This window comes from Hyla sarda, chromosome 5 (assembly GCF_029499605.1).
Source record: "Hyla sarda isolate aHylSar1 chromosome 5, aHylSar1.hap1, whole genome shotgun sequence".
NCBI classification, from domain to species: domain Eukaryota; kingdom Metazoa; phylum Chordata; class Amphibia; order Anura; family Hylidae; genus Hyla; species Hyla sarda.
The window spans coordinates 123,928,938-123,955,652 of record NC_079193.1 but is presented as its reverse complement, the minus strand read 5'-3'; the positions used below and the strand labels follow the sequence as shown (position 1 = coordinate 123,955,652).

Sequence of the window (26,715 nt, the reverse complement as noted above, 5' to 3'; positions counted from 1 at the left end):
GGCGCTAATCGCAAGTGTGAATTCACTTGCGATTTGCGCCGATCGGCGACATTGGGGGGGTCTAATGACCCCCCTGGGCATTTGCACGGGGTGCCTGCTGATAGATATCAGCAGTCACCCCGGCCTGGTCCCCGCCCGGTGGGAACCGAAATTCCCACGGGCATATGGATAGGCACTTCGTCCTTAAGTACCAGGACACAAGGGCGTATGCATACGCCCTTCGTCCCCAACAGGTTAAACGTATTAATTTTCCTGCATGTAGTTATGATTTTTTCCAGAAGTACGACAAAATCAAACCAATATAAGTAGGGTATCGTTTTAATCGTATGAACCTACAGAATAAAGATAAGGTGTCATTTTTACCGAAAAATGTACTACTTAGAAACGGAAGCCCCCAAAATTTACAAAACTGCGGGGTTTTTTTTCAATTTTGTCGCACAATGATTTTTTTTCCCGTTTCACCGTAGATTTTTGGGCAATATGACTGACGTCTTTACAAAGTAGGATTGGTGGAGCAAAAAATAAGCAATCATATGGATTTTTAGGTGCAAAATTGAAAGAGTTATGATTTTTTAAAGGCAAGGAGCAAAAAACGAAAGTGCAAAAACGGAAACCCCCCCGGTCCTTAAGGGGTTAAGCATTAATAACTCTGGGATGCTTCTACTTTTCATTCTGATTCCGAGATGACTTTACTTTTGGAAGACATCAGAGGGCTTCAAAGTTCAGTATCAATTTTCCAATTTTTAAAGATTTTCAAAATCGAAATTTTTCAGGGACCAGTTCAGTTTTGAAGGAGATTTGAAGGGCCTTCATATTAGAAATACCCCATAAATTTCCCCAGTATAAAAACTGCACCCTTGAATGTATTCAAAATGACATTCAGAAAGTGTTAGCAGCAAAGTGAAGGAGAAAATTCAAAATCTCAATTTTTTACACTCGCGTGTTCTTGTAGACCCAGTTTTACAAGGGGTAAAAGGAGAGAAATCTCCCTAAAATTTGTAACCTAATTTCTCTCGAGTAATTAAATACCTCATGTGTACATAAAGTGCTCTGTGGGTGCACTAGAGGGCTCATAAGGGAAGAGCAACAATGGGATTTTGGAGAGTGAGTTTTTCTGAAATGGTTTTTGGGGGGCATGTCACATTTAGGAAGCCCCTATGGTGCCAGAACAGCAAAAAAAAAATACCCCACATTGCAAAATATTTTGGAAACTACACCCCTCAAGGAACGTAACAAGGGGGTGAGCCTTAACACCCCACAGGTGTTTGATGACTTTTCGTTAAAGTTGGATGTGTAAATGATTTTTTTTTTCACTAAAATGCAGTTTTTTCTCCAAATTTTACATTTTTACAAGGGTTAATAGGAGAAAATGCCCACAAAATTTGGAAACCCCATCTCTTCTGAGTATGGAAAAGTGTGGATGTAACGTGCTCTGCGAGCGCACTTCATTGCTCAGAAGAGAAGGAGTCACATTTGGCTTTTGGAAAGCAAATTTTGCTTAAATGGTTTTTGGGGGCATGTCACATTTAGGAAGCCCCTATGGTGCCACAACAGCAAAAAAAACAACCTTTGGCATACTATTTTGGAAACTGTACCCCTTGTTACGTTCCTTCAGGGGTGTAGTGAGCCTTAACACCCCACAGGTGTTTGACGACTTTTCGTTAAAGTCAGATGTGTAAGGAAAAAAAAATTTCTCTTGTGCAGTTTTTTTTTTCCCCAGATTTACAATTTTTACAAAAATTTCCATTACAAGAGGTAATAGGAGAAAATGCCACCCAAAATGGAAATATCCCATGTGTGGATGTAAAGTGCTCCGCGGGCGAACTACAATGCTCAGAAGAGAAGGAGCACCATTAAGCTCACTGCACCCCTTACTACATTCCGTGAGGGTTGTAGTTTCCAAAATGGGGTCACATGTGGGGGGGGGGGGGTTCCACTGTTCTGGCACCATTTGTAAACGCACATGGCATTCAATTCCAGCCAAATTATCTCTCCAAAAGCCCAATGGCGCTCCTTCTCTTCTAAGCCCTGTAGTGTGCCAGCAGAGCACTTAACGTCCACGCAAGGGGTATGCTGGGATAACACCAGCATTTTAGTGAAAAATAAAAAAAAATTAATTTTCACATCCAACTTTAACGAAAATTCTTCAAACACCTGTGGGGTGTTAAAAGGGTACTCCGGTGGAAAACTTTTTTTTTTTTATCAACTGGTGCCAGAAAGTGAAACAGATTTGTAAGTTACTTCTATCAAAAATCTTTACCCTTCTAGTACTTTTTAGCTGCTATATACTACAGAGGAAATTCTTTTCTATTGGAATCTATTTGTTTTCTTTTCCACACTGCTGAACAAAGGTTTAAACTTTTGCCTAAAAGCAGAATTTGATTTTAGCAAATTTGTTATAGATTTACATAGAGCTGTACGTAAAATCAATCTGCATCATTTTTTTCTGTCTAATAGTAGTTCTAGTAACTTACATATTAGTAATGTTAGTGGAGAACGACCGGTTAAACTGGGCCCATTGGGTTTTTGTGTTAACCCTTCGTCCACTGCTGCAGATTGTGAAAATTTAAGATTATTATTGGATTGCCCCCAAGAGAGTGAGGAAGTAGAAATTAATACATTTAGAAGAGGTGTACCTTCCACGTTTAATCCTCCCTTGCCCGCAGATTTGAATATTTTATCCATTTATAGAGAGAGTCCAACGAGATGTAAAATCTTTGATACATCCTATAGCAAGGATGTAGGTGAGGAGGAAGCATTGAAATGTTTGTCCTCACAAGAGGACATTATTTTTCGACCTGTGGACAACGGAGGAAATATTGTCCTTCTGTCAAAAAACTGCTATGTGGATGAGGCCAATAGACAACTGGCCGAAATAAATACATATTGTAAATTAAAAAAAGATCCAACAATAAAACATAAAAATTTAGTTAGAACCCTGTTAAGGAGAGGTGTAGAGGAAGGCATTTTCAATGCAAAATTTGCTGAAAAATTGTTTATATAATACTCTAAAAAAACGTATTGGATTTCAAAGATACACAAGTGTCTCAGTACACCTCCTGGACGCCCCATAGTGGCGGGGAGAGGGTCACTGTTGGAACCCCTTTCCCAATATTTAGATTTTATATTGAGACCACTTTTAAAAACTATCCCATCAAATTTAAATGATACCTCTCACCTTCTAAAAATTTTGCAGGACTTTGGTTGGCAACTACATTTCTCTTTAGCCAGCGTTGACGTGGGGAGCCTGTACACCCGCATGATGCGGGTGTACAGGCTGTCCGTCAGCGTCTGGAAGCATTACAGCAGTATGACTCTTCATTTATTAATTATATTTGTGACATGTTAAAATTTGTTTTAAGCTACAATACTTTTCAATTTAATGATGACTGGTTTATCCAGTGTGATGGTACGGCGATGGGGACACCGGTGGCCCCAACTTTTGCAAATATTTTTTGGGGGGTACTAGAAGATCAATAAATATATTCATCTATAAAAATCCTTACGTCCAATACCTCTCCTTATACCTACGATATGTAGATGATCTAGTAATTTTATGGTCTGGTTCAGATGAAGTATTTTATGATTTTGTCGGATACATGAATACTAACAATGTGAATTTGTTATTCAGAAGTGTCTACAGCCGCACTTCACTAGAATTTTTGGATGTTAAGTTACAAGTAGTGAACAATGATTTGACAATAGAGGGGTACAGGAAACCGACTGCCACAAACTCTCTACTTAGGTTTGATAGTTTTCACCCAGAATACGTTAAAAAATCATTACCATATGGACAGTTTATTAGGCTAAGACGGATCAACACATCAGAGGACAGTTTTGAGAGACAGGCAGCGGAGTTAACAGAACAATAAAAATCTAGAGGTTATCCACATAGAATTATTCTGGAGTCCTTAGAGAAGGTTAGGCAAATACCTAGAAACAGCTTACTTTATGACTTTATGCATCAATGACTTTATTACTTGCAGAACTCAATATGTAGTATATGCATTAGTATGCGAATGTGGATACCATTATCTAGGGAAAACGATTCGGCACTTGTTCACATGGGTTAGGGAACATTTACATTCGCTGACCACAGGTTTTGGATGTTCTCGTGTGATAGAACACATGAGGTTAAATCATAATAATAATGTCCAAGAACTAAAATTCTTAGGTCTATCCGAAATAAGACCCCTTCATAGGGGAGGCAATAGACATAAAAAACTGTTGCAAAAAGAAACTGAATTGATACTAAAGACGGAAGCATTAGGACTGCTAGGTCTGAATGAAAGGAAGGACCTTAGAATCTTTCCGCCAGATATATAGAAGCAATTGAAGTAGACAAAATGAATGAAGATAGCAACACTATGAATAAAAAGAGCTGAATCGTTTTCTATTGATTTATGAAATTGTTATTTGTGCAAGAATAACATCCTCACTAGAGATGAGCGAACTTACAGTAAATTCGAATCGTCACAAACTTCTCGGCTCGGAAGTTGATGACTTATCCTGCGTAAATTAGTTCAGCCTTCAGGTGCTCCGGTGGGCTGGAAAAGGTGGATACATTCCTAGGAAAGAGTCTCCTAGGACTGTATCCACCTTTTCCAGCCCACCGGAGCACCTGAAAGCTGAACCAATTTATGCAGGAAAGGCATCAACTGCCGAGCAGAGAAGTTCGTGACAAATCGAATTTACTGTAAGATCGCTCATCTCTAATCCTCACCACCATGTTACAGTTTTTAAATGTATGTTTTCACAAAGGGTTAAATTGTACCCTTTAAGGGTGGGGTTTAGTACGGAAGTCTATGGTCTTGAGAAAGCGCTGTGTTAGCGAGAAATGGCCATACCTGTGATCGACCTGACTACAATAAATATTATGAATTGCAACATCGTGAGTGCCATCTTACCTTTTTGCTATTGCTCTCTGCTGACACCTGATGCCTGTATCAGGAAATGTCCAGAGCAGGAGAAAATCCCCATAGCAAACCTATGCTGCTCTGGACAGTTCCTGACACAGACAGAGGTGTCAGCAGAGAGCACTGTTGACAATACAAAAAAGATTTTCAAAAAGAAAAGAATTTCCTCTCTAGCATACAGCTGCTAATAAGTACTGAAAGGATTAAGATTTTTAAATAGAAGTAATTTAATATCTGTTTAATTTTCTGGCACCAGTTCATTCAAAAAAAAAAAAAAAAAAGTTTTCCACTGGAGTATCCCTTTTAACCTCTTCAGGACCCATGACGTATGCATACGTCATCACCCTGGGTCTTAAGGACCCATGACGTATGCATACGTCATGTCTTTTCATTACATTCTGTGAGGGGTCTAGTTTCCAAAATGGTATGCCATGTGGGGGTTATTTTGCTGTTCTGGCACAATTGGGGCTTCCTAAATGCGACAAGCCCCCCGAGCAAAATTTGCTCTCAAAAAGCCAAATATGACTCCTTCTCTTGTGAGCATTGTAGTTCGCCCGTAGTGCGCTTCAGGTCAACTTATGGGGTACCTCCATACTCGGAAGAGATGGGGTTACAAATTTTGGGGGGTATTTTCTGCTATTAACCCTTGCAAAAATGTGATATTTGGGGGGGAAACACACATTTTAGTGAAATTTTTTATTTTTTTTACGTATGCAAAAGTCGTGAAACCCCTGTGGGGTATTAAGGCTCACTTTATTCCTTGTTACGTTCCTCAAGGGGTCTAGTTTCCAAAATGGTATGGCATGTGGGTATTTCTTGCTGTCCTGGCACCATAGGGGCTTCCTAAATGCGACATGCCCCCGAGCAAAATTTATTCTCAAAAAGCCAAATATGACTCCTTCTCTTCAGAGCATTGTAGTTCGCCCATAGTGCACTTCATGTCAACTTATGGGGTAACTCCATACTCAGAAGAGATGGGGTTACAAATTTTGGGGGGTATTTTCTGCTATTAACCCTTGCAAAAAATTTGAAATTTCGGGGGGAAACACACATTTTATTGAAATTTAAAAAAAATGTTTTTTACATATGCAAAAGTCGTGAAACACCTGTGGGGTATTAGGGCTCACTTTATTCCTTGTTACGTTCCTCAAGGGGTATAGTTTCCAAAATGGTATGCCATGTGTTTTTTTTGTCCTGTTCTGGCACCATAGGGGCTTCCTAAATGCAACATGCCCCCCAAAAACCATTTCAGAAAAACGTACGCTCCAAAATCCCCTTGTCGCTCCTTCGCTTCTGAGCCCTCTACTGTGCCCGCCGAACACTTTACATAGACATATGAGGTATGTGCTTACTCCAGAGAAATTGGGCTACAAATATAGGTATACATTTTCTCCTTTTACCCCTTGTAAAAATTCAAAAATTGGGTCTACAAGAACATGCGAGTGTAAAAAATGAAGATTGTGAATTTTCTCCTTCACTTTGCTGCTATTCCTGTGAAACGCCTAAAGGGTTAAAATGCTGACTGAATGTCATTTTAAATACTTTGGGGGGTGCAGTTTTTATAATGGGGTCATTTGTGGGGTATTTCTAAGATGAAGACCCTTCAAATCCACTTCAAACCTGAACTGGTCCCTGAAAAATTGTGATTTTGGAAATTTTGTGAAAAATTGGAAAATTGCTGCTACCTCGTCCCTGAAGACCCGGATCCCGGCGGCGGCCACAGGTGAGTAGATCTTCAGCTGCGGTCGGGCCCTTTACAGCAATGCACGTCGCCGTAAAGCGACATGCATTGCTGTATTGGGACCCTATATACTACAACTCCCAGCATGCCCAGACAGCCCTTGGCATCTGGGCATGCTGGGAGTTGCAGTTTTGCAACATCTGGAGGTCCACAGTTTGGAGACCACTGTGCCCTTCCAGATGTTGCAAAACTACACATTCTCAGCATGCCCTTACTGTCCAGGCATACTGGGAGTTGTAGTTTTGCAACATCTGGAAAGGCACAGATTGGGAACCACTGTATTAGTGGTCTGCTAACTGTAGTCCTCCAGATAATGCAAACTACAACTCCAAGCATGCTGGGAGTTGTAATTTGGCAACATCTGGCTCTAAAGATGTTGCCGAACTACTACTCCCAGCATGCCTGAGAATGTTTGGGAGTTGTGGTTTTGCAACAGCTGGAGGCACACTGGTTGGGAAACATTCTGTTTCCTAACTCAGTGTTTCCCAACCCGTGTGCCTCCAGCTGTTGCAAAACTAAAACTACCAGCATGCACTGATAGACTGTGCATGCTGGGAGTTGTAGTTTTGCAACAGCTGGAGGTCCCCCCCTTGTGAATGTACAGGGTACATTCACATGGGCAGGGGGCTTACAGTGAGTATCAGGCTGCAAGTTTGCGATGCAGCAAATTTTGCGCGGCAGCTCAAACTCGCAGCGGGAAAATCGCTGTAACCCCCCGCCCGTGTGACTGTACCCTAAAAACACTACACTACACTAACACAAAATAAATTAAAAAGTAAAAAAACACTACATATACACATACCCCTACACAGCCCTCCTCCCCTCCCCAATAAAAATGAAAAACGTCTGGTACGCCACTGTTTTCAAAATGGAGCCTCCAGCTGTTGCAAAACAACAACTCCCAGTATTGACGGACAGCCGTTGACTGTCCAAGCATGCTGGGAGTTTTGTAACAGCTGGAGGCACCCTGTTTGGGAATCACTGGCGTAGAATACCCCTATGTCCACCCCTATGCAAATCCCTAATTCAGGCCTCAAATGCGCATGGCGCTCTCACTTCAGAGCCCTGTTGTATTTCAAGGCAACAGTTTAGGGTCACATATGGGGTATCGCCGTACTCGGGAGAAATTGCCTTACAAATTTTGGGGGACTTTTTCTCCTTTCACCCCTTATGAAAAGGTGAAGTTGGGGTCTACACCAGCATGTTAGTGTAAAAAAATAAATTTTTTACACTAACATGCTGGTGTTGCCCTATACTTTTCATTTTGACAAGAGGTAAAAGGGAAAAAAGCCCCCCAAAATTTGTAATGCAACTTCTTCCGACTACGGAGATACCCCATATGTGGGCGCAAAGTGCTCTGGGGGCGCACAACAAGGCTCAGAAGGGAGAGTGCACCATGTACATTTGAGGTGATTTGCACAGGGGTGGCTGATTGTTACAGCGGTTTTGACAAATGCAAAGAAAAAAACCCACATGTGACCCCATTTCGGAAACTACACCCCTCACGGAATGTAATGAGGGGTGCAGTGAGAATTTACACCCCACTGGTGTCTGACAGATCTTTGGAACAGTGGGCTGCGCAAATTAAAATTTTTGTACAGACCATTGTTCCAAAGATCTGTCAGACACCAGTGGGGGGGGGGGGGGGGGTAATTGCTCACTGTACCCCTCATTACATTCTGTGAGGGGTCTAGTTTCCAAAATGGTATGCCATGTGGGGGTTATTTTGCTGTTCTGGCACAATTGGGGCTTCCTAAATGCGACAAGCCCCCCGAGCAAAATTTGCTCTCAAAAAGCCAAATATGACTCCTTCTCTTGTGAGCATTGTAGTTCGCCCGTAGTGCGCTTCAGGTCAACTTATGGGGTACCTCCATACTCGGAAGAGATGGGGTTACAAATTTTGGGGGGTATTTTCTGCTATTAACCCTTGCAAAAATGTGATATTTGGGGGGGAAACACACATTTTAGTGAAATTTTTTATTTTTTTTACGTATGCAAAAGTCGTGAAACCCCTGTGGGGTATTAAGGCTCACTTTATTCCTTGTTACGTTCCTCAAGGGGTCTAGTTTCCAAAATGGTATGGCATGTGGGTATTTCTTGCTGTCCTGGCACCATAGGGGCTTCCTAAATGCGACATGCCCCCGAGCAAAATTTATTCTCAAAAAGCCAAATATGACTCCTTCTCTTCAGAGCATTGTAGTTCGCCCATAGTGCACTTCATGTCAACTTATGGGGTAACTCCATACTCAGAAGAGATGGGGTTACAAATTTTGGGGGGTATTTTCTGCTATTAACCCTTGCAAAAAATTTGAAATTTCGGGGGGAAACACACATTTTATTGAAATTTAAAAAAAATGTTTTTTACATATGCAAAAGTCGTGAAACACCTGTGGGGTATTAGGGCTCACTTTATTCCTTGTTACGTTCCTCAAGGGGTATAGTTTCCAAAATGGTATGCCATGTGTTTTTTTTGTCCTGTTCTGGCACCATAGGGGCTTCCTAAATGCAACATGCCCCCCAAAAACCATTTCAGAAAAACGTACGCTCCAAAATCCCCTTGTCGCTCCTTCGCTTCTGAGCCCTCTACTGTGCCCGCCGAACACTTTACATAGACATATGAGGTATGTGCTTACTCCAGAGAAATTGGGCTACAAATATAGGTATACATTTTCTCCTTTTACCCCTTGTAAAAATTCAAAAATTGGGTCTACAAGAACATGCGAGTGTAAAAAATGAAGATTGTGAATTTTCTCCTTCACTTTGCTGCTATTCCTGTGAAACGCCTAAAGGGTTAAAATGCTGACTGAATGTCATTTTAAATACTTTGGGGGGTGCAGTTTTTATAATGGGGTCATTTGTGGGGTATTTCTAAGATGAAGACCCTTCAAATCCACTTCAAACCTGAACTGGTCCCTGAAAAATTGTGATTTTGGAAATTTTGTGAAAAATTGGAAAATTGCTGCTGAACTTTGAAGCCCTCTGGTGTCTTCCAAAAGTAAAAACTTGTCAATTTTATGATGCAAATATAAATTAGACATATTGTATATGTGAATAAAATAAAATAATATTTGGAATATCCATTTTCATTACAAGCAGAGAGCTTCAAAGTTAGAAAAATGCAAAATTTTCAAATTTTTCATTAAATTTTGGGATCTTTCACCAAGAAAGGATGCAAGTTACCAAAAAATTTTACCACTAAGTTAAAGTAGAATATGTCACGAAAAAACAATCTCTGAATCAGAATGATAACTAAAAGCATTCCAGAGTTATTAATGTTTAAAGTGACAGTGGTCAGATGTTCAAAAAATGGCCGGGTCCTAAGGTGTAAAATGGCTGGGTCCTTAAGGGGTTAAGGCTCACTATACCATTTGTTACATTCAGTGAGGGGTGTAGTTTGCAAAATATGGTCACGTGTGCAAATTGCCTCCAATGTACATGGCGTTCTCACTCCTGAGCTTTGTTGTACGCCCGCAGAGCATTTTACGCCCACATATGGGATATTTCTGTACTCAGGAGAAATTGTGTTACAAATTTTGGGGGTCTTGTGAAAATGAAAAGTATGGGGCAACACCAGCATGTTAGTGTAAAAAAATTTATTTTATTATAATAACATGCTGAAGTAGACCCCAACTTTACCTTTTCATAAGGGGTGAAAGGAGAAAAAAACATTCAAAATTAGGCAATCTCTCCCGAGTATGGAAATACCCCATATGTAACCCTAAACTGTTGCTTTGAAATACGTCAGGGCTCCGAAGTGAGAGAGCTCCATGTGCATTTGATGCCATAATTTGGGGATTTGCATAGGGGTGGACATAGGGGTATTCTATGCCAGTGATTCTCAAACAGGGTGCATACAGCTGTTGCAAAACTCCCAGCATGCCTGGACAGTCAATGGCTGTCCGGCAGTACTGGGAATTGTTATTTTGCAACAGCTTGACGCTCCGTTTTGGAAACCCTACTGTACCAGACATTTTCATTTTTATTTGGGAGTGGGGGGGGGGACTATGTGGGGTGTATATATAGTGTTTTTTTTTACTTTTTATTATGTGGTAGTGTAGTATAGTGTAGGGTTTTTAGGGTTTTTTCACACAGGCGGGGGATCACAGGGGAAAATTTGCTGCATCTCAAACTTGCAGCGAGAAACTCACTGTAAACCCCTGCCCGTTTGTACCCTGTAAATTCACATGGGGAGGGGGGGGGGGGGAAACCTCCAGCTTTTGCAAAACTACAACTCCCAGCATGCCCTTTGGCTGTCTGTACATGCTGGGGGTTGTAATTATGCAACAGCTGGAGACACACTGGTTGCAAAACACTGAGAGTTTGTTGCTTAGTGTTTCGCAACCTCCAGCTGTTGCAAAACTACAACTCCCAGCATGTACGGTCTGTCAATGCATGCTAGGAGTTTTCGTTTTGCAACAGCTCGAGGCACACTGGTTGCGAAACACTGAGTTAGGTAACAAACAACCAATGTGCCTTCAGCTGTTGCAAAACTACAACTCTCAGCATGCACTGACAGCCGAAGGGCATGCTGAACATTGTAGTTTTGCAACAGCTGGAGGCACACTACTACAGCTCCCAGCATGCCTTTTGGCTGTCCATGCATGGTGGGAGTTGTACAATTTTTCATAACTACATAACTACAACTCCCAGCATGCCCAGACAGCCAAAGGGCATGCTGGGAGTTGCAGTTGTGCATCCAGCTGTTGCAAAACTACAACTTGCAGCATGCCTTTTGGCTGTAAAAGCTCGGAGTTGTTGCCATGCAACAGCAAGAGGCAATCAGCGATTATCTCCTGCTGTTAGATCCCTCCGCCGAAGGCCGCCGCTGGGGACCACGCCGCCACAGGGGACCGCCGCCACACCGGACCCAGGGCAAGCTTCCACACACCTCCCACCGCTGATCACCTCCACTGCCGATGCCGCCCAACAGGAAGGCTGATTGTTCGGACGGTCCAGCCGACTAATCACGACGATCGTGAGTTCATTTCCCCCACTCTGCCCACTGATCGGAAGTCGGTGCAGAGCAGGGGGAACACGGGTGGCAAGGGGGGAGCATGGCCCGGCTTACCCGGACCAGCGGAGGCGGCATCCCGGAGCAGCGACGGCAGCAGGAGGAGCGGCATCCAGAAAGTGCGGCGGAGAAGGCTGCAGTGAAGATCGCGATAAGTGATCTTCTCTGTGGCCTTCTAAAAGCTACAAAACTACAACTCCCAGCATGCCCAGACAGCCAAAGGCTGTCTGGGCATGCTGAGAGTTGTAGTTTTGCAACATCTGGTAGGTCACAGTTTGGAGACCACTATGTAGTGGTCTCTAAACTGTGGTTCTCCAGATGTTGCAAAACTACAACTTTCAGCATGCACTGACTGTCTGGGCATGCTGGGAGTTGTAGTTTTGCAACATCTGAAGTGGCACAGTTTGGAGAACACTATACGGTGGTCTCTAAACCGTAGCCCTCCAGATGTTGCAAAACTACAATTCCCAGCATGGCCAGACAGTCAGGGATTCTGGGCATGTAGTTCTGCAATATCTGGCCTTTCATATGTTGCAGAACTACAACTCCCAGCAGGCCTGGACAGTCTGGGCATGCATGGAGTTGTAGTTTTGCAACATCTGGAGGGCTACATTTGGAGACCACTACTTAGCGGTCTCCAAACTGTTCTTCTCCAGTTGTTGCATAACTACAACTCCTAGCATGCCCAGACTGTACGGGCATGCTGGGAGTTGTAGTTCTGCAACATCTGAAGGGCCAGATATTTCAGAACTACATGCCCAGCATCCCTGACTGTCTGGCCATGCTGGGAATTGTAGTTTTGCAACAGCTGTAGGCACACTGGTTTGGGAAACACTGAACTAGAGTCTATTTCCTAACTCAGTGATTCCAACCCATGTGCCTCCAGCTGTTGCAAAACTACAACTCCCAGAATGCACTGACAGACCATACATGCTGGGAGTTGTAGTTTTGCAACAGCTGGAGGCACATTGGTTGGAATCACTGAGCTAGAGTCTGTTTTCTAACTCAGTGGTTCCCCACCAGTGTGCCTACTGCTGTTGTAAAACTACACCTCCCAGCATGTACGGTCTGTCAGTGCATTCTGGGAGTTGTCATGTTGCCACAGCTGAAGGTTTGGGGCGCCCCCCCCCCCCCCATGTGAATATACAGGTTACATTCACACGGGCGAGTTTACAGTGGGTTTCCTTCTACAAGTTTGAGCTGCAGCAAATTTTCCGCCGCAGCTCAAACTGCCAGCGGAAAACTTACTGTGAACTCCTGCCTGTGTGAATGTACCCTAAAAACACTACACTACACTAACAAATAATAAAAAGTAGAACACTACATATAACACCCCCTTACACGTCTCCCCCCTAATAAAAATGGAAAAACTTCTCATACGGCAGTGTTTCCTAAAGGGAGCCTCCAGCTGTTGCAAAACCACAAATCCCAGTATTGTCTATTATATACTCAGAAGAAATTGGGTTACAAATTTTGGGGGGCTTTTTCCTATTACCCCTTGTGAAAATGAAATATTTGGGGTAACGCCAGTATTTCAGGGGGAAAAAAACACACATTTTTAATTTTCATTTCCAACTTTAACGAAAATTTGTCAAAGACATAGACTGTCCTGGCAGGCTGGGAGTCTTGCAACAGCTGGAGGCACCCTGTTTGGGAAACACTACTGTAGGTAACCGCCCCTATTGCAAATTCCTTATTTAGGCCTCAAATGCGCATGCGCTCTCTCACTTCAGTGCCCTGTCATATTTCAAGGCAACAGTTTAGGGTCACATATGGGGTATTTCCGTACTCGGAAGAAATTGCACTACAAATTTTGGGGTGATTTTTCTCCTTTTACCCCTAATGAAAAGGTTAAGTTGGGGGCTACACCAGCATGTTAGTGTAATTTTTTTTTTTTTACACTAACATGCTGGTGTTGCCCCATACTTTTCATTTTCACAAGAGGTAAGGAGAAAATGACCCCCAAAATTTGTAACACAATTTCTTCTGAGTACGGAAATATCCCATATGTGTACGTAAAATGCTCTGCGGACAAAACTACATGGCTCAGAAGTGAGAGAGCGCCATGTTCATTTGAGGCCTAAATTGGTGATTTGCACAGGGGTGGCTGATGGGTTACAGCGGTTCTGACATGAACGCAAAAAAAAAAAAAAAAACACCCACATGTGACCCCATTTTGGAAACTACACCCCTCACGGAACGCAACAAGGGGTGTAGTGAGCCTTAACACCCTTGAGGTCTTTGACAAATTTTCGTTAAAGTTGGAAATGAAAATTAAAAATGAGTTTTTTTCCCCCTGAAATGCTGGCGTTACCCCAAATATTTCATTTTCACAAGGGGTAATAGGAAAAAGCCCCCCAAAATTTGTAACCCCATTTCTTCTGAGTATATAAATACCCCCATATGTGGAAGTAAAGTGCTCTGCAGATGAACTACAATGCTCAGAAGAGAAGGAGCAACATTGGGCTTTTTGAGAGAGAATTAGGCTGGAATTGAAGGCTGTGTGTTTACAAAGCCCCATGGTGCCAGAACAGTGGACCCCCTCCACATGTGACCCCATTTTGAAAACTACACCCCTCACGGAATGTAACAAGGGGTACAGTGAGCATTTACGCCCCACAGGTGTCTGACAGATTTTTTGAACAGTCGTCTGTAAAAATGAAAAATGTAATTTTTCATTTGCACAGCCCACTGTTCCAAAGATCTTTCAAATTCCAGTGGGGTATAAATGCTCACTGCACCCCTTATTAAGTTCTGTGAGGGGTTTAGTTTCCAAAATAGTATGCCATGTGTTTTTTTTTTTTTACTGCTCTAGCATCATGGAGGCTTCCTAAATGCGACATGCCCCCAAAAAACATTTCAGCAAAATTCACTCTCCAAAAGCCCAATGTTGCTCTTCCCTTCTGAGCCCTCTAGTGCACCCACAGAGCACTTTACATACACATATAAGGTATTTCCTTACTCGAGAGAAATGGGGTTACAAATATTTTGGGGCATTTTCTCCTATTACTCCTTGTGAAAATGAAAAGTTTTGGGTAACACCAGCATTTCAGTGTTAAAAATAAAAATTTTCATTTTCACGTCCCACTTTAACGAAAGTTTGTCAATCACCTGTGGTGTGTTAAGGCTCACTGTACCCCTTGTTACGTTCCTTGAGGGCTGTAGCTTCCAAAATAGTATGCCATGTGGGTATTTTGTGCTGTTCTGGCACCATAGGGGCTTCCTAAATGCGACATGCCCCCCAAAAACCATTTCAGCAAAATTTGCTTTCCTAAAGCCAAATGTTACTCCTCTTCTGAGCATTGTAGTTCGCCCGCAGAGCATTATACGCCCTGACATGGGGTATTTCCATACTCAGAAGAGATGGGGGTTACAAATTTTGGGGGGCATTTTTTCCCATTACAAATAGTAAATTTGGGGGAAAATACTGCACTTAAGTGAAAAAGTTTTTTTTTTTTTTTCATTTACACACCCGACTTTAACGAAAAGTCGTCAAACACCTGTGGGGTGTTAAGGCTCACTGAACCACTTGTTATGTGCCTTGAGGGGTGTAGTTTCCAAAATAGTATGCCTTGTGTTTTTTTTTTTTTTTTTTTGCTGTTCTGGAGCCATGGGAGCTTCCTAAATGTGACATGCGCCTCAAAAGCCATTTCAGAAAAATTCGCTCTCCAAAATCCCATTGTTGCTCCTTCCCTTCTGTGCCCTCTACTGCGCCCTCCGAACACTTGACATACACATATGAGGTATTTCCTTACTCAATAGAAATTGGGTTACAAATTTTTTTTGGGGGGGGGGCTTTTTCTCCTATTACCCGTTGTAAAAATTCAAAAACTGGGTCTACAAGAACATGCGAGTGTAAAAAATGAAGATTTTTAATTTTCTCCTTCACTTTCCTGCTATTCCTGTGAAACACCTAAAGGGTTAACAAACTTTCTGAATGTCATTTTGAATACTTTGAGGGGTGCAGTTTTTATAATGGGGTAATTTATGGGGTATTTCTAATATGAAGTGGATTTCTTCAAATCCACTTCAAAACTGAACTGGTTCCTGAAAAATTCCGATTTAGAAAATTTTGTGAAAAAGTGGAAAATTGCTGCTGATCTTTGAAGCCCTCTGATGTCTTCCAAAAGTAAAAACATAAAGTAGACATATTGTATTTGTAAATCAATATATCATTTATTTTGAATGTCTGTTTTCCTTACAAGCAGAAAGCTTCAAAGTTAGAAAAATGCAAAATTTTCTATTTTTTCATCAAATTTGGGAATTTTTCACCAAAAAATGATGCAAGTATCGACAAAAATTTACCACAAACATGAAGTAAAATATGTCACGAAAAAACTATCTCGGAATCGGAATGAAAAGTAAAAGCATCCCAGAGTTAAAGCTTAACCCATTCAGGACCCATGACGTAACATTACGTCCCGACACCCTGGGTCTTAAGGACCCATGACGTACAGTTACGTCATGGGCAGTTCCTGTCCCCGCCGTGCGCGAGGCGGAGATCGGGTCGGGATGCCTGCTGAAATCGTTCAGCAGGCATCCCGTGCAAATGCCCAGGGGGGGTCATCAGAATGAGTGGATTCACACATGCGATTTGCGGCTATTCCGGCGATGCGGGTCATGTGTGACCCGCTGACCCGGAGATACAAGGTGATCGGGAGGTGTATGATACACCCCCTATCACCCACTGTATCTATGGGGAGGTGGCGATTTCGTCACCCCCCCAGGATCGCTGCTATTGGCTGGACGATCATCCAGCCAATGGCAGCCGGCAGGGGAGGGGTTAACAGCATCTTCCCGCAGCTCCCGCCGCTGGCTGAGTTCAGTCAGCGGTCAGAGCTGCTGGAGGAAGACCGGGACCCCCCCTCTGCTGAGATCGGAGCCCCCACAGAAGAAAAGAAGCCCCCCATAGATCAGGGAAAGAATACAATCCAGGGAAAGGTAGGGTAAAAAGTAAAAAAAAAAAAAAAAAAAGGAAACCCCACCCCCCCCCCCCGACCCCCTAATAGGTCCCCAAGGGTCTTCTGCAGTTTTTCAGTGTGACCCGGGCCCTATTAGGGGTTCAGGGTGCTGCATTAGCCCCCCCATTTTTTTTTTTTGGCTCCAGCATCTTTCCCCCCCCCCCCCCCCCCCCCATATAACGGTGTGTGATTTCTAATCACTCACCGTTATACATAGTTACACCAAGCACACACACAGTACATACCTCGCCCCCCCCCCCTCCCCGTCACTGACCGCCCCTCCTCCCCACCGTAGAAAAATGGCAATGGCTCGCCGGGCATTTTCGGTAGTGGAGGCATATGCTTTTCTTGTCTCAGACTCCGAATCTGCCAGTGAGGACGATGAAGATCCAACATTCCTGTGTTCTTCATCGTCCTCCTCATCATCTAGCACTGATGATGAGCCCCCTGCACGGCGGCGGAGACGCCGCCAGGCGAGGCCATGCACCCCCCATGATAGTGGCCCAGTGGCCGGCACTAGTGCGAGTGGTGATGCCGCTCGTACTATGAGTCCGCCCCCCCCCCAAAGAAGTTTACCGGAGCCCCCTGAATGGTACGCTGTCAGTGCAGCAGAAATGAGGACATTTTGGGGCCTCTTGCTGCATATGGGCCTGGTCAAAAAGCCAAGTGTCAGACAGTACTGGAGCGGGGACGTCCTATACCAGACCCCACTTTACAGTATGGTCATGACACGGAAGCGGTTCGAGGCCATTTGGAAATGCCTGCATTATGCAGATAATGCGGCATGTCCACCCCGAAGTAATCCCGCCTATGACCGGCTTTACAAAGTGAGGCCAGTCATCGATCACTTTGGGGCCAAATTTTTGGAGGCCTACGTACCGCTTAGGGAGCTCTCGGTTGATGAGTCTCTTTTATCAGTTTTTAGGGGAGACTCCTCTTCCGCCAGTATATTCCCTCGAAGCGGGCGCGATATGGCGTGAAGCTCTATAAACTTTGTGAGAGTACCTCAAGTTTATAGTCTATGAGGGACGAGATTCCCGTATTGAACCCCCAGATTGTTCCCCCACTCTGGGTGTTAGCGGGAAAATTGTTTGGGAGCTTGTGCACCCATTGCTGGATAAGGGTTACCGCGTGTACGTGGACAACTTTTATACCAGCATCCCTCTGTTCACATCCCTTGCCGCCAGATCGACGTCCGCTTGTGGGACCGTGCGGAAAAACCAGAGAGGCCTCCCTCTAAATTTTGTTAAGACACCTATTCCCAAGGGTGAGTCCCGTGCCCTTACCCATGAAAACCTGTTGCTGGTCAAGTATAAGGATAAGAGGGATGTCCTTATGCTGACCACTATTCATGGTAAGGGCAGCTCACCTGTCCCTGTGCGAGGTACCACAACAACGGTCCTCAAGCCCGATTTTATTCTGAACTACAATCGGTATATGGGGGGGAGTTGATCTTTCTGATCAAGTCCTCAAGCCATAGAACGCCATGCGGAAAACACGGGTATGGTACAAGAAAGTTGCGGTCTACATGGTACAGGTTGCCATGTACAACTCTTTTGTACCAGTACGCTGGCAACATAGGGACATTCCTCCAGTTCCAAGAAGAAGTCCTAAAGGTCCTGATCTTTGGCGACCGGGAAAGAGCAGGCCAGACTTCCCAAGGAACTGGAAATATAGGTGCCAGGATCGTCCCAGGCCAACACTTTCCAGGTGAGGTCCCCCACACTGGAAAGAAGGGACGAGCCCAGAAAAGATGCAGAGTGTGTTACAAGAGGGGGATTCGGAAGGACACCATCACTCAATGTGACACTTGCCCCGATCAGCCGGGCCTCTGCATTAAGGATTGCTTCAGGGAGTATCACACTTCCATGGAGTACTAAATTTTCCCTCTTCATTTTAATTTTCCACAATTTGACCCCAGTGTACCAAGTCCAGAGTACATTCCAAGTAAAAAATGGGTCATGGGTCACTGAGTCACTATCATCGGGGACTTTTTACGTTGCCTCAAATGCGCAGCGCTCTCTCCACCTGAGCGGGGTGCGCATTTGAGGCAACAGATTAGGGACGGCCACACACATCACATTCCCAGAATGATGATTCAGAGCATAGGGTTTGGGGTGGGCATATTTTTTAGTTTTGGCTATGCTCTGGATCATCATTCTGGGAACATAACCTGTTTTATAATTTTATGTCCCACTGTACCCCATTTTAGTTATTTAGTGTACCCCAGTTATTTACCCCATATAATGCCCCTTGAGGGGGCATCCCACTGTTCTGGCTTCATAGGAGAAATACACAGCTCAAGGACCCTGACTGATCTCCGGCACCTCTGAGACCGGTGTGCATGCTGTTTACGCCCAGACATGAGGTATGTCCTTACTCCAAAAAAATGTACTTACAAATTCACAATTTTTCTCCTTTTACCACTTGTGAAAATGAAAAATTTGGGGTAACCCCAGCATTTTAGTGTAAAAAAAAAAATCTAATTTTTCCTTTTCACATCCCACTTAATGAACATTTATCAAACACCTGTGGGGGAGGGGGGTTAAGGTTCACTGTACCCCTTGTTACGTTCCTTGCGAGGTGTAGTTTCCAAAATAGTATGCCATGTGTTTTTTTTTTTTTTTTTGCTGTCCTGGCACCATAGGGGCTTCCTAAATGCGACATGCCCCCCCCCCCCCATTTCAGCAAAATTTGCAAATGTGACTCCTTCTCTTCTAAACATTGTAGTGCGCCTGCAGTGCACTTGACGTCCACATATGGGGTGTTTCCATACTTAGAAGAGATGGGGTTACAAATTTAGGGGGCATTTTCTCCTATTACCCCTTGCAAAAATTGTAAATTTGGGGGAAAAACTAGCATTTTAGTGAAAAAAAAGAAAAAATTATTTACACATCCAACTTTTAACGAAAAGTCATCAAACACCTGTGGGGTGTTAAGGCTCACTGTACCCCTTGTTACGTTCCTTGAGGGGTGTAGTTTCCAAAATAGTATGCCATGTGTTTTTTTTTCTTTTTGCTGTCCTGGCACCATAGGGGCTTCCTAAATGCGACATGCCCCCCAAAAACCATTTCAGAAAAACTCACTCTCCAAAATCCCACTGTCGCTCCTTCCCTTCTGAGCCTTCTAGTGCACCCACCAAACACTTGACATACACATATGAGGTATTTCCTTACTCGAGAGAAATTGGGTTACACATTTTAGGAAGATTTCTTTCCTTTTACCCCTTGTAAAAATTCAAAAACAGGGTCTACAAGAACATGCGAGTGTAAAAAATGAAAATTTAGAATTTTCTCCTTCAATTTGCTGCTATTCCTGTGAAACACCCAAAGGGTTAACAAACCATTTGAATGTCATTTTGAGGGGTGCAGTTTTACTTTGAGGGGTGCAGTTTTCATAATGGGGTCATTTGTGGGGTATTTCTAATAAGAAGGCCCTTCAAATCCACTTCAAAACAGAACTGGTCCCTGAAAAATTTTGATGTTGAAAATTTTTTGAAAAATTGGAAAATTGCTGCTATAATTTGAAGCCCTCTGGTGTCTTCCAAAAGTAAAAACATTTCAACTTTATGATGCAATCATAAAGTAGACATGTTGTATATGTGAATCATTATATAATTTATTTGGAATATTCATTTTCCTTATAAGCAGAGAGCTTCAAAGTTAAAAAAAAAAATGCAAAATTTTCCATTTTTTCATCAAATTTGGGAATTTTTCACCAAGAAATGATGCAAGAATCGACAAAATTTTACCACTAACATAAAGTAGAATATGTCACGAAAAAACTATTTCGGAATCAGAATGAAAGGTAAAAGCATCCCAGAGTTATTAATGCTTAAAGTGAAAGTGGTCAGATGTTCAAAAAATGACCGGGTCCTACAGTGAAAATTGGCTGGGTCCTTAAGGGGTTAAAGTGACAGTGGTCAGAATTGCAAAAAATGCTCCCATCCCTAGGGTTATAATGGGCTCTGTCCCTAAGGAGTTAAAGGACCTACACTTTCATTTTTAACCTTTTTGTTATTTATATAGTTAAAGAACATTTTGGGGTTAGTTTACTCTCTTTGGCAATGAGTCTTTCTGTCTCTACTTTTGTGGCTTATATCTGTTTTTTTTTTTTTCTACATATTCTAAATTTTTCTCGATTTGTCCCACAAATATTTTTTTTTTGTTTCGCCGTAGATTTTGTGGTGAAATTGATGTCATCACAAAGTAAAATTGGTTGCACAAAAAACAAGCCCTCATGTGGTCTGTAGGAGGAAAATTTTAAGCCTTATGATTTTAAGAAGTGAGCTGGAATAAAGGAAAGTGCAAAAAAAAAAAAAAAAAAAAGTAAATAAAATACGATGTCCTGAAGGGTTTAAATTTTTTTGAATAGTTACTAAAGAAAACAGCTCCTGAAAATACCACCACTAGGGGTCCCCAGATCTACTGGGACACTAACCTGTCAAGCAGCAGCAGGCTTATCCACGAGTCATGTACAAGAGAAGCCTCATGGACAAGGCTGCATGAGCAGAAGCACCAATCACCACCCACCACTACAAGGGAGGGACACGCCCCTTTCCCCTGAGAGAATTTCTATCACAAAGCTAATGAAAAATTTTATTTTTATATTAAATATAGGTGTTAGAGGCAGATGTACATGATCAAGATTCGGTACTGAGTAACTTTATTATTATTATTTTATTTTTAAATTTTTTTTTGGGATCTGTCAGGTACACTTTAAAATTGCGTTGGATTCTGTTAGAATCACTGGGAGAAACATAATGGTGATGTGATGTATTAATTATTGCTATTAATTATTTTTATGGTGTTTTTTTTTTTCCAATAACATTTTTATTTTCCTTGTACAAGGTGCTCAGCTGTTGATCAAACCTCTAGTAATCTCAGAAGAGGAGGAAAATATTTATGTTGTGGGAGCCTCAACTAGAAGACTTTTGTTTGGAGCTGAGGATGTAGGATTTGTAAAGGAAAATGAGGATGGCACCATGAGACCTTTCTTATACAGCAACCGGAAAGAGTACAAAAATTTTATGGGTAAGTTCTGACTACATACAAAGGTTATGCACAAAAAACTCTTGAATACATCCTCTATTCTTTAGTCATGTGCTTAAATTGGCTATACTACATGCAAGTGTAGAAAGCAACAAATTTATTTACGTCTTTATTTATTAACGTCCTACATACATTCAAGTGAATGCCAGCTATTTGCCACACATACTTGCAGCATATAGTGTAGCATGCTATTTATTAGCTGATTAACCGCTGATTAACCACACATTGTTATGGACCTGTTTCAAAGTTAGTTAAGTGTTTATAAGATCTCTAGTGAACAGTAGGACTATGCTAGTCTGAAGTAAAATTCTTAGTAGAACTGAATCATCTTTTGGCTATTGGAATTCCTGCTCTAGACACCTGATGCACCCTGTGCCCTTTTAACTGCACTTCAACTCTATAAACTTCAGTTCATGTTTTAGGGAAATAATACAGATTATCCAGTTTGCTGCTTAATTTCAGGGATGTAACACCTTGATGTAGTGCTTGAAACATTTTCCTCAGTTACATGGAAGGCATAATGTGGAAGATTGATTAAAACCTGTATAAAAGAGGGGTTCAGTTGTCCATAGCAACCAATCAGATTACTTCTTTTATTTTTCAGAGGCCCTTGTTAGTGTACATTCACGCCACCATTTAGACATACAGCAGCTGGATACGGTGGGCAAATTAAAAAATTGTCTGCTGCTGTATTCCCATCAGACTCGTGCCGCACCTCATTTGTTTTCATGGGCTGGACTGAAACCTTTTGTGTTGACAGACTAAAACCGTAGCAGACCACGTTTTTTAGTCTGGCAACAAACTGATGCGGTCCAAAAATGAGCTGCCCTGAGTTATTTTCTGACTCTTGTTAAATTAATGGAAATGAATAGGGTTGGTGATGATCTGGCGGGGATATGGCAGCAGCTAGGTTTTACATTCTCCCGCCAGATCCAGCTGCCATACCCCCAGATCGTGATGTGAATGCCTCCTAAAAATGAAAGAAGCAATCTGGTTGCTATGAGCAACTGCACCACTTTTCCTCTACACAGGATATGATAGATGACGCTTTTATGGAATGGATTGGAATATTTATGTTTAAGACACAATGAGTGAGATTTATCAAAACCCGTATAGAAGAAAAGTTGACCAGTTGCTCTTAGACCCCAATCAGATAGCTTCTTTAATTTTTAAATGTGAAATTAAAGAAGCAATCTGGTTGCTATGGGCAACTGGTTAACTTTTCCTCTGCACAGTTTTGATGAATCTCCCGTTTAATGTTCATGGGGTTGAGAATTTTGGAAAGTCCCAATGCGTAGCACTTTCTGTGTTTGAAGTCAACACTTGCAGTTGCCCGTTGAGGTGGGACAGTGCTGCAGTTGCTGAATGGCTGTGATATGGAAATCATCCATTTATGGGTCATCTGTGTGGGTCCAAATTATAGAATGAGGTGTCACTGGCCAGTCATGAACATTAGAGAATACACAGAAAAGCTGGGTAATCCAAAATGCTCTGAGCAAAGTGCTGTTTATTGGAAGTTATTTATCCTGTGTACACCAGATATACGTCAGAGATTAACCTCTTAAGGATGCAGGGCGTACCTGTACGCCCTGAGTACGCTCCTTTTCTATAACACAGGGCCACGGCGTTGCCCTTCGTCATAGGGGGTTGGACCCGGCCTCTAACAATGGCCGGGACCCGTGGCTAATAGCGCCCGGCACTGATCACGGTGCCACACACTATTAACCCTTTAGACTTTGAACGCTGCATCTAAAGTGAAAGTAAACTACTCCCAACTAGCTCAGTGGGCTGTTCGGAACCGCCGTGGCGAAATCGCGACATCCCAAACAGCTGGAGGGCACAAGGAGGGTCCCTACCTTCATCCTGTGTGTCCAATCGCCGAATGACTGCTCCGTGCCCGAGATCCAGGCATAAGTAGTCAAGCGGCAGAATCGACAATTGATCAATGTTATCCTGTGGGATAAAAATGATCAGTGTAAAAGATCAGTGTGTGCAGTGTTATAGCCCCCTAATAACCCCTTCCCTAATAAAAGTTTGAATCACCTCCCTTTTCCCCTTTAAAAAAAAAAACTGTGTAAATAAAAATAAACGTGTGGTATCACCGCAAGCGGAAATGTCCGAATTATAAAAACATATAATTAATTAAACCGCATGGTCAATGGCGTGTGCGTAAAAAAATTCCAAAGTCCAAAATAGCATATTTTTGGTCACGTTTTATATCATGAAAAAATGAATAAAAAGTTATCAAAAAGTCCGATCAATACAAGCTAAAAACTTCAGATCACGGCACAAAAAAATTAGCCCTCATACCGCCCTGTACACGGAAAAATAGAACTGTTTTAGGGGTCAGAAGATGACAATTTTGCATTTAGTTATGATTTTTTTTCAGAAGTACGACAAAGTCAAACCTATATAAGTAGGTTATCATTTTAATCGTATGGACCTACAGGATAGAGAGAAGGTGTCATTTTTACCAAAAAATGTACTGCGTAGAAATGGAAGCCCCCAAAATTTTAAAAATGATTTTTTTTCTTCAATTTTGTCGCACAATGATTTTTTTCCCATTTTGCCGTAGATTTTTGGGTAATATGACTGGTGTCATTACAAAGTAGAATTGGTGGTGCAAAAAAATAATTTTTAGGTGCAAAATTGAAAGAATTATGATTTTTTAAAGGTAAGGAGGAAAAAATGAAAGTGCAAAAATGGAAAAACCCTTAGTCCTTACAGGGTTACTATTGCCTCTGCATAACACTTAACTAGAAGACACCTGTTAATTAAATAATTATTGACGACCATCCCAGACATTCTTTAGATATTTGTATAGTCAAGAGAAAGAGAGTCAGACACAGCCGCTACTGGATATGTTAAATACGTACAGTAAGGAAGTATTTCTTGCCAAATATTTGCAGACTAGCGGTGCTCAGTTATATTATATGCAGAGTAAAGGAAACATTTTCATAGTAGAATGTTGAAATGACTGCACTGACCACTTCGATTATTCTTTCTTCTTTATTGGAAGCCTTTCATATTTCTAGGGGGGAGATATACATACTGGGTGGGGGGTACAGAAAAAAACTACGGCGCCAAACCAATCACCTATTAGAACACCAAATCATGTGACCTACATAAGGAAGCACCTATAGAAATCCTACTTCAGACGGACAAAAGAGCTCAGGTCATACCCATCATTAAACCCTAATGGTCCTTACGCATTGGTTTTTATAATCCATTTTGATTCTTGCTGTAATAATTTAATCTCGCGTTTAATACATGGTTCGGGTAGCACTCTTTCTAGGCCAGCAAATCTTGCGTTACCTGCGTGGAATTCCATTACGTGGGTGATCAGTCGCGGGACTTCTTTCTTGGTATTTATGGAATGGAAATGCTCTCTAATCCTAATACAAAATTGGTAGTTTTCCCCACATAATGGTGTCCACAGGGGCAAAATATGGCATATGCAACAAATGTGGAACGGCAAGTTGTTAATTGCTGTACATTACGTTCAATTTCGCCTAGCCTTACACATTTACTGCACAAATTAAATTTACAAAAAATTTTATTTTTGTAAGTTTAATTTGTGCAGTAAATTTGTAAGAATAGGCGGAATTGAACATAAGGTAATGTTTCCATATAATTAACCCTCCTTTGAATATATTTTTGTCTGTCTCTTCTCAATATACCAGCAGCTATTTTCCAAGATCAGGTTGGATGCTAAAATCCAACATGCTGTTGGCAGGAATCCCACTATTCATCACTAGGAATAAGAGAGCTCACACATATAGGCCCAGATTTATCAAACTGAGAGAAAAAGTGAAGGGATTTTCCTATAACAACCATTCACAGCTCGGCTAACGAGCTCTGGTAAAGTGAAACCTGAGCTGTGATTGGTTGCTGTGGGAAAATCACTCTATTCTTTTCCTCTCACACAGTTTGATAAACCTGGGCCATAATCATCATGTTCTCAGCAATTCCCCTAAAGTCCTGATATTACAGAACATGTAACAGGTGATTATAGTGTTATTTTCCATAGCATTAACCCTCCTTTGAACATGCAAGGTTCATATAGCCTTAAAGTTTGTCAGAAAATCATTTCTTCATATATCTATGTACATGTTTCATCAGTATGAGTATCACTATTTGAGTCGATTCACGTAGGCTACCAATACTGATAATCATACGGTGGTGGACCAGATAGCAAAGGAACTTCTAAACATTGTGTGTGATCAGACTCTTCATCAAATGTCTCCTTTAAATAATGTTTGGCTGTGCATTTCTGGTTAATTTTGCATCATATTTCAGTCTTGTAACTTAGAAAGGTCAATATGGCTTCTTGACTTGGCTCCTCTATTATAAATATTCTCCTCCTTCCAGAGTATCTTTTTTTTTATGCCAGAGATTATTACACTTGCTACAACACATTTTTGTCCTCCAGAAATTTTCCATTACCATTGCTCCATAAGATGCCCATCTTATAATGTTGTTCTTTATGTGTTCTGTTAAACAAGTTCCTAGTATAAAAGGCCAAAACCCCAACCACAATTTTGAACAAATCCAAAATCCCCAGCACCCACCCATAATGTTTCAATCTGCCAATGGTTCCTGGACCCTTTTACAACGGCCGAGGTGGATCCAGTTGGGTTTTCCTTCAAGCTTAACTAAGGTGGCTGTAGTTAGCAGGACATGGAGGGGACTATCAAATCAGGTTTAAAGGTTTCTACAGGTGTGTCTTTTTAACCCCTTAGGGACTCAGCCCATTTTCATCTTAATGACTCAGCCCTTTTTTGCAATTCTGACCACTGTCACTGTGTATGTATTAATAACTCTGATATGCTTTTACCTTTTATTCTGATTCCGAGAGAGTTTTTTTTTTTTTTTTGTGTGGCATATTCTACTGTAACATAGTGGTAAATTTTCATCTTTACTTGCATCCTTTCATGAAAATTTTGAAACTCTCTGTTTGTAAGGAAAATGGATATTCCAAATAAATTATATATTGATTCACAAATACAATATGTCTACTTTATGTTGGCATTAT

General features: G+C 41.9%; 1 protein-coding gene across 5 annotated transcripts in view; it reads left to right on the top strand.

Moving 5' to 3' along the window:
* The window catches only part of ANO10 (anoctamin 10), a 687,222-nt gene that overhangs the window by 86,646 nt on the left and 573,861 nt on the right, over nucleotides 1–26,715 (top strand). For all 5 annotated transcript variants that reach the window (XM_056520224.1, XM_056520226.1, XM_056520225.1 and 2 more), the window contains exon 3: nucleotides 21,480–21,662. In XM_056520224.1, the coding sequence (XP_056376199.1) occupies nucleotides 21,480–21,662 (183 nt within the window). The remainder of the gene's footprint in view (nucleotides 1–21,479; nucleotides 21,663–26,715) is intronic.